A 9,182-nucleotide genomic window follows, 5' to 3' on the forward strand; every position below is an offset into this window, starting at 1 on the left:
ACCGCCTAATGGACTACAGCATCTATCTGCTGTGACCAGTTGACTACAGCATCTATCTGCTGCGACCAGTTGACTACAGCATCTATCTGCTGATGCAGCAGATAGATGCTGTAGTCAACTGGTCACAGAAATGAAGACCATTTATTTAAGGAGCTGTTTGTAAATCAGAAGTTAAATGGATTGCATCTCTGTTTTCATTGTATAAAAGTAAATGTACACAGTGACCAGCATTTAAAATGAAGCTCACTCTTTAATGAATATCTTACACATAGTATACTAGAAGGTGGTTTATTAGGTGCCTTTTTTCAGAACAAGTAATTTGTTTTAGCCACTTGCTCTGTTAGACTACAAAACTGAACTAGTTCTATTGAGAGTCTAGACTTACTGTTTATAGAGTAAGTCAGATAATTGCCTTCTCATTAGTATTATCATGTATCACCACCACCTAATATTCTTATTTATGATTAATTCATAGACCGTTTCTTGTTTTTTGGACTTTTCCGTGTTTTCTTAGTAAAACTTAATTTTTTACAGCTCATTCATAGTAGGACTGTTCAATACCAAATATGGTCTATTGTCAACACTAATTCTCCTTACTTATTCATAGTAGGACTGTTCAATACCGAATATGGTCTATTGTCAACACTAATTCTCCTTACTCATTCATAGTAGCACTGTTCAATACCGAATGTGGTATATTGTCAACACTAATTCTCCTTACTCATTCATAGTAGCACTGTTCAATACTGAATATGGTATATTGTCAACACTAATTCTCCTTACTCATTTATAGTAGCACTGTTCAATACCAAATATGGTCTATTGTCAACACTAATTCTCCTTACTCATTCATAGTAGCACTGTTCAATACCAAATATGGTCTATTGTCAACACTAATTCTCCTTACTCATTCATAGTAGCACTGTTCAATACCAAATATGGTCTATTGTCAACACTAATTCTCCTTACTCATTTATAGTAGCACTGTTCAATACCAAATATGGTCTATTGTCAACACTAATTCTCCTTACTCATTCATATTAGCACTGTTCCATACCAAATATGGTATATCGTCAACACTAATTCCCAGGCAGTCTAGTGTGCTGTGAGAGATCGTCAAAGGATCGTCTTTTTTCCAAATCCCAAAACCCATGCTTCGGAAGGCTGACACGGCTCTTATAGTAAAGCTTGTTATCTAATTAACCCATTGTTATGGATAACTTATTCTTATCTAATACATCGGCTGAAGATTCTATTGGAATTATTACTCCTATTCTTACACTATTACTACATGTTATTACTGTTTTCATAATAATTTCAAAACCACTTTTGTATCTGAGGTTTTTGTACTACCACCTCTACTATCTTAATACAGTAATCAAATATTATTATCATAATAATCTACACTTACCTTGTCAGTCGTACAAAGCTGGGTAATTCTGAACCAGAGATAATAACTGTATTTCGTCATTTGCGATGCTGCTACCACTCACCATGTTGTTTCGAAACTGCTGACCTTCACCTGTACAGGGCATTTTGAGAAGGTTTTGTGTGCGGCTCCTTGTGAAACTTGAACAGCTTTGAACTCTTGCACTGCTGGTAACTATCAGCTTCACTCGACGTGTAGGTTCCCATTTTATTGCCGATACCTCGGTGATCCTGCCACCGGTGCTTGTGGCTTATATGAGAATCCCGCTTAAATGTGGCTAAAAATTCATCTTCCCCTTTCTATTGATGCCAATCATAATGTACCACTATGGGCAAGCGAAAAGATAGTTTATTGCCGTTTTGTTTTCAATTCTACCCAATTAATTCATATTTATCCCAATTAAACTATAATAATTTTACTTCCTTAACAACGCTAAAAACAGAAATAACTCAATTTCATAATTTGTCTCTATATACCGTTATATAATTTTGTGCTGGCAGCAAAATTGCGTGTACAGGATCAGTAGAAGGTATTATTCATTGTGTAACAGGCAGACCAACAGAGGTGAAACTAACTTGTCGTTGTAACATAAATCAAATATTGAAAAGTTGTCTCATGTCATCTCACTTCCTGAAGTGTGTCTTTGGAAGGTAATGTAGTGATCGAAAAGCATTCAGTTGTCTCTAGTACTCAACGTTACCTATAACAAAGGTAGCTTGGTCACGCCGGAACGTAACTTGCAGTTTCCTGTGCCTTTAGCTTGCACTTTGCTGACGGAGTCTTTCAACACTTCCTACCAAATAGCTTATCAGTTTCCTTAGAGATGGCCTTTCAACACTGCTTAACAGATAACTTTTCAATAATGCTTAACAGATAACCCTACAACAATGCTTAACAGATAGCCTTTCTACTCTCCATAACAGATAGCCTTTCTACTCTCCATAACAGATAGCCTTTATACTCTCCATAACAGATAGACTTTTTACTCTCCATAACAGATAACCTTTCTACTCTCCATAACAGATAACCTTTCTACTTTCTATAACAGATAGCCTTTCTACTCTTCATGACAGATAGCCTTTCTACTCTCCATAACAGATAGCCTTTATACTCTCCTTAACAGATAGACTTTTTACTCTCCATAACAGATAACCTTTCTACTCTCCATAACAGATAGCCTTTCTACTCTCTATAACAGATAGCCTTTCTACTCTTCATGACAGATAGCCTTTCAATGCTTCAAATCCTTTTTTAAAAGATTAACTAAGGTCTTAAACTGAAAAGATGCAAAAGTCATCTTTCAGGGTACTACTTGAAAGTCAAGGCATTTCAAGTAGCAAGTGTTTTCTTGTATTTTTTCTGTGATGGCATTTACTTCAACTCCAAATTCCTAGAATAACAGCTTTAGAATCGCCGGTTGTAGCTAAAAGGGCATCACGATATTAAGTAAAAATATTTATCATTGGGTGGGGGATATGATGAACTGATTGATGCATGTTTAGTCCAACATGTATCAATATATTTGATGTTGTGCAGGTGTGTGGTATTGATTTTTAACCTGCTAAAGATTTCATGAAAATTCTAGCGTATGCTTGGTTATAGGCAAGTGTTTTATTATTTTGACCTTTAAACAATAAATTATAGAAATTAGAGGCCGCATCTTTTGCTGAGGCATCGCTCCACGTACACTAATCTATAATAATTATCATCAGGCCCTACCTAGCTTGGTTATCATGTACCATCATGTATCACAAACAAAGTGAAATCTATTGTATGTCTCTTAAAGTTGCGAGGATAGTCGATTGGATTCTAAACAGGTCATATGTTCATACATACAAGGCATAACTAAATTGTCCTGTACAGTAAATGCTTTTTCAATGTAAATACGTAATCCGTTTTGGAAATGCTAATGTTATAGTAATTGTATGTTATACGGACAGTAAAATACATGTGAATCGTAAATTTAATTTCTCCTAGACAAGCTACTAGCGATAATATTTTCAGTTGGAAAAACTCAGTTGTCCCGTAATTGGGTATTTCATCTGTTCATCTTGTCCACTAGGTCTGGGAGATCCGAGTAGATGTGAATGTGCTCAACCATGACGGTAACATAGTGGATGCTGCATGTCTCGCTGCTGTGACTGCCCTCTCACACTTTAAAAGACCGGATGTGTCTGTGGAAGATGGCAAAGTCACCATTGTACGTAGAAACTCATCTTTGCAACTTATTACATGTAACACTTGTAGGTATGTTAGTATAGTGTGTTCTTATCTGTTAGTCTTACCTTCATTACATGTAACACTTGTAGGTATGCTAGTATAGTGTGTCCTTATCTGTTAGTCTTACCTTCATTACATGTAACACTTGTAGGTATGCTAGTATAGTGTGTCCTTATCTGTTAGTCTTACCTTCATTACATGTAACACTTGTAGGTATGTTAGTATAGTGTGTCCTTATCTGTTAGTCGTACCTTCATTACATGTAACACTTGTATGTATGTTAGTACAGTGTGTCCTTATCTGTTAGTCTTACCTTCATGTACTTGTACATGTAACACATGGAGGTATGCAATCTCTTGCTTTATAATCATTTGCAAAGATAAATTTTTATGAATGTTGGTATCTACAGTTGTCTCCTCGTCAAAGTTTTACTAATATAAATCACTTCATGCGTTTGAGTGTAAATTTATATATATATATATATATATATAATTTTTCAGCTTTTCAAAACTGTTTTAGGAACGGAAGTCAAAGCAATTTAACCATGAAATACCGACTTTTTTCGAAGATGATGTTGATCAACATGGTCAACACAAAAATAACTGAGAAATTTGTCTTCAATGATGATAGATTGGATTTTAAATCGTATTATTTGTTGACTTCTTTTAGGAAAGGCTATAGCAACCACGCGCTACAAACATTAATTTTTCATGAATGTTGGAGATGACTGGGCTCCACAAAAGTCTCAGCCACATTGACAATTTTAACTATGGAAGCCCATTGTGCACTATATGAAATGCCTCTTTTGTGTTAACAATGATACGGCCTGTCACATATACTATGAACATGATCTCTTGTAGCACCCCGCTGATGAGAAAAGTCTCATAACCCTCAGTGTCCAGCACATGCCTATATGCATGAGCTTCTCCTTCTACCACTCTGGGTGGGTTCTCTTCTTTTTTTCCCTCTTTCTATTGTCTTGCTAGCACAGCTGCATTATAAAACTTACGTATTCTTAGCTTGCTGACACCGTCAAATGTAGATAAGGCTGCATTCCATCATATTTGTTTTCAATCAAAAAGGAACTGTGACACTTTTATTCGTGTCAGTTACACTTGACACACTCTGGTCTATTGTGTTGACATGTTAATCACTTACACTTGACACACTCTAGTCTGTTATGTTGACATGTTAGTCAGTTGTACTTGACGTATTATAGTCTCTTGTGTTGACATGTTAGTCAGATATACTTGACACACTCTAATCTGTTGTGTTGGCATGTTAGTCAGATGTACTTGACTCACTGCAATCTCCTGTGTTGACCTGTTACTCAATTGTACTTGACACACTCTAATCTTTTGTGTTGACATGTTAATCAGTGGTACTTGACACACTCTAATCTCTTGTGTTGACATGTTAATCAGTTGTACTTGACACACTCTAGTCTCTTGTGTTGGCATGTTAATCAGTTGTACTTGACACACTCTAATCTTTTGTGTTGACATATTAGTCAATTGTCCTTAACACACTTTAGTCTCTTGTGTTGACCTATTAGTCAGTTGTACTTGACACATTTTAGTCTGTTGTGTTGACATGTTCAATAATGCCTTAGCCCTTATTATTTTTGCATACAATTTTGTTGTTTAGAAATTTACTCTTCACATAAGATATGACGTGTAAATGTCACAAAGTTACATGATTTTTAGGTTATACTATTTTTACGAATACTACAAGGAAGCTAAAACCTTTTAGCTGTTGCAATAACTCATATGAACAGATGAATCATGATAGCTCATTGTGCCATCCGTATAACCGTTAGAGGTTGACTTAGGTAAACATATCTGCAGGGACTTTCTTCTGCTGGACGCATCATACGAGGAAGAAAGGGTGAGAGAAGGTCATATGATCATTGCAATGAATAAACACAGAGAGATCTGTGCAGAGCATATGAACGGAACACATCTGTTGCACAAAGATCAGGTACCTTCTAGCGTACAAGCATCTTTTCTCTGAAAAAACTAACTTCAGAATGTATACGCTACGAAATGTGGTTAGACAACGATTATAATATATAAAGTATTGGGCTAGATTCCTAAATTAGTATCATACTTGTTAGTGTAACCAAACCTTGCTTGGAAAATCTATGAAACGATAAAGACATGAAGGACAGCAGCGTATAGCAGTAAAGACCGACAAGCATGAGATATAGCACAGTTTCCATTAGTCAAACTTGCTAGTTTGGTTAGTTCTCTACCTATTCGCACTCTCCAGGCTCTAGTGCATAGATAGTTTTCATTTCACAGTTTATCTACAGTGGACCCTTGCCATACGATTTTAATTTTGTTAATAATATGACCTTCAAGACAGACATATAACATAAACATTGAATTTAACTTGAAAGAATTTAGCTTACTAAACGCATACTAAAAGATAAGTTTTACTAGAAAACCTTGTGTGTGACATCGTAAAACGAAAAAGTTGTATAACAGGGACATCGTAACCCAGGGGCCCACTGTAGTAGGTAAGCAATAGCCTTGTTTTAATATCATTTCCTTCCTCAATAGATCCTCTCCCTTTCAGATACCAAGATGTACGAACATTGCTGCCAGCAAAGTGATTACCATTACAGAATTCGCACAGCACGCACTCTTGCGTGACAAAGTTTCAAGAGAACAGGGTAATGGCCCTAGCTCTAGCGACTTGCACCTACATCTCAGAATGCACTCCTTAGCAGAGGTAATACCTGATGTTACGCGCGTCTAAGTAGGCCTATAGCAGGTATCTAGTCTGAATGGCTATTGGATTAGATATGGCCGAAACTGAGACTAGGATTAGACCCTTTGATGGCCTTTGATTAATGAAGTATCTCTCTGTTGAAATTTACAACATTTGTTGCTGTGGTTTCACATCCGTCGTGAATACTCTTGATGTCTATGATGTCATTGATGAATTTATGTTTTACTGCAAACGGCATAAATACACACAAATTTCAAGCTGTGCTTTAGAGCAATGACTTTGATATGAACTTCATCTGCACTTGCTACTGACCAATATATCCCACTATTGCTCTAACGTCTAGTGAAATTATACTCAATCTTATTTCTATTCGTATCAGCGACATTATGAGCTATAGGAGTGAATAATTATGTAATGCTTAACCATTGCCTAGTAGATATAAGTTTGAGCTGCAGGGAACATGATCAGAAATTCTTGCCGTGTAATCATGTAGAAAGTGGAGAAGAGCGTCACCCTGCTGTCACACGCAAAGTTCAGTGACTCTTCCGATGACCAGGCTGAAGACAGTGGTGGCGAGACAGGCAAGGAGAGTGTAAATGAAATGGAAGGTGGTTCGGTGAGCGAAGAGGCAAAGGATGCTCGGGAGTCTACTATGGTTAGTCAGCGTTAGTGGTATACCGAAATATCTACATGTAAATAGAGTCTACAAGACTGTTGATTGGGTGGTGGTGATGTTGCAGGAAATAGGCACAGGTGGCGGATCAGCATGGACCCAAGAGCCGATATCAGAACAGAACAAAGCACTCGATAGGAAAAGGAAGCGAAGGAAAAAGGTAAAGATAAAGACGAGAGCTAGTGATAGCGAGGAAGAGGAAGTGGTAAGACTGGACACACCAGACACTGCTGTCTAGAGACTCAATTCTCTAAGCACAAGTCGTTGCTGTTAGTCATTACTTCTGGTGACAAACAACACAACTTCTGGTGTTGTGTGCTGAAGACGGATAGATTTGTCAACTGATACGAGATTTACTATATTGGTGACAAAGAGTTAGACTTACCAACCGATATGGAATTTGGACTCATAGTATTCTGAAGTAAAAGTGTTATGGCTTGCTGCCATTTGAATTTCGGTGTACAAAGTTAGAAGTACCAAGTAAACCATGGTTTAATTTAAACTGTATTTTGTTTCTCAGTTTTTACAAATATTTCATCTGACAGCAAATCTTTACAACCTCTGAGTCTGCTTCAACTTGAGTGATAAACTACAAACATAATAGCAAAGTAATAGGCTACCCACAGTATGTTGATGAGATACAACAAGTACTAGTAATAAGTACCATCAGTATGTTGATGAGATACAACAAGTACAAGTAATAAGTACCATCAGTATGTTGATGAGATCCAACAAGTACTAGTAAAAAGTACCTACAGTACGTTGATGAGTTACAAGTACTAGTAATAAGTACCCACAGTATGTTGATGAGATACAACAAGTACTAGTAATAAGTACCTTCAGTATGTTGATGAGATACAACACGAGTACCTTCTATGGCGCCTTACAGTGCCTCGCGTTGCGTGTTCGCAACTCGAGTTGCACAACTCGAGTTGTGAACGCGCAACACGACTTTTCAAAAGTAAGGTGCAATATATTGGTATTACGGTAGAATAACCGTAGATCTGGTTATATTAACAATAGTATATCAATAGGCACCCGTTAGCTAAAAGAAATTAAACTATGTATGTACTGTAAAACTAGAGCTAATAGCGAATTATTAGAATTATACTGTGCCGAGTTTGCAACTCGAGTTGTACAACTCGAGTTGCACAACTCGAGTTTGTAAATATAACTCGAGTTGTACAACTCGAGTTGCACAACTCGAGTTCATCAAAATCCAAGCCGAGTTCTTTCAACAGCAACTCGAGTTCAACAACTCGGCTTGAGAACATCTCATCATTTTATTTTCTCTAGCAATATTTTCTATATATGGAATTTATTTTGGTGCATCATTAAATGCCATTGAAATAATTTCTATGTTCATTTTCGGTGTTCATTCAGTTTCTTGTCAGATTCTAGAGAGATGACTCTTTTTTTATTTGAAAAAGAAGTTGCCCGGCTGGCTGCGAATTTCTTTTTCCCAAACAGGTTTACATACGGCAGTAAAATTTTGGCTCATGATTGGCTTTAGTAATTGAGTTTTAGTAACCAAAACTTACATCATCACATTAGAAATCAATAGTTTTAATTAGAAAGGAACACAAAATTCTAAAGTAGCAAAACTGATGTTATCATTCAAAAAGTGCTGTTAAAACGTAAGAGGCGCTCACTTAAAACTCATTAATTTAAGCCATTTTGAATACAATTTTGGAATTTTGTGTTCCTCTCTAATTATAACTATTAACTTTCAATGTAATGATGTAGGTTTTTATTACTAAAACTCAATTACTAAAGCCAATCATGAGCCAAAATTTTACTGCCGTATGTAAACCTGTTTGGGAAAAAAATTTCGCTGCTCGGCTCTCATATAGATTGTTTTTTAGTTTGCTTTTTACATTCTACAATTGTTTTTGTCTCTTTAAATTTATAGAAATGAATATGCGCAAATCTCGCCGATATATATAATTTAAATATGTATACATATTTAAATTATTATTATTAAATTTCTGTAAATGAGACACCCCAATTACTCACTTTGCTTTCTTTACGAACCCGTGTTAGTTTTGCGTAACGCAACTCGAGTTCATCAAAAACCCAGGCCGAGTTGTACAACACGGCAACTCGAGTTGTACAACTCGAGTT

General features: G+C 36.4%; 1 protein-coding gene across 2 annotated transcripts in view; it reads left to right on the forward strand.

The window, feature by feature from the left end:
* Positions 1-7,610, forward strand: part of LOC137401620 (exosome complex component RRP45-like) — a 44,676-nt gene extending 37,066 nt beyond the window's left edge. The window contains exons 6-11 of one of the 2 annotated variants that reach the window (XM_068088056.1): positions 3,492-3,629; positions 4,510-4,625; positions 5,497-5,629; positions 6,230-6,385; positions 6,879-7,040; positions 7,126-7,610. In XM_068088056.1, coding sequence (XP_067944157.1) covers positions 3,492-3,629; positions 4,510-4,625; positions 5,497-5,629; positions 6,230-6,385; positions 6,879-7,040; positions 7,126-7,296 — 876 coding nt within the window. In that variant the 3' untranslated portion in view covers positions 7,297-7,610. The remainder of the gene's footprint in view (positions 1-3,491; positions 3,630-4,509; positions 4,626-5,496; positions 5,630-6,229; positions 6,386-6,878; positions 7,041-7,125) is intronic. The other variant, XM_068088057.1, reaches the window with a different exon arrangement.
* Positions 7,611-9,182: the final 1,572 nt, after the last annotated feature.

Source organism: Watersipora subatra, chromosome 8 (genome assembly GCF_963576615.1).
Source record: "Watersipora subatra chromosome 8, tzWatSuba1.1, whole genome shotgun sequence".
NCBI classification, from domain to species: domain Eukaryota; kingdom Metazoa; phylum Bryozoa; class Gymnolaemata; order Cheilostomatida; family Watersiporidae; genus Watersipora; species Watersipora subatra.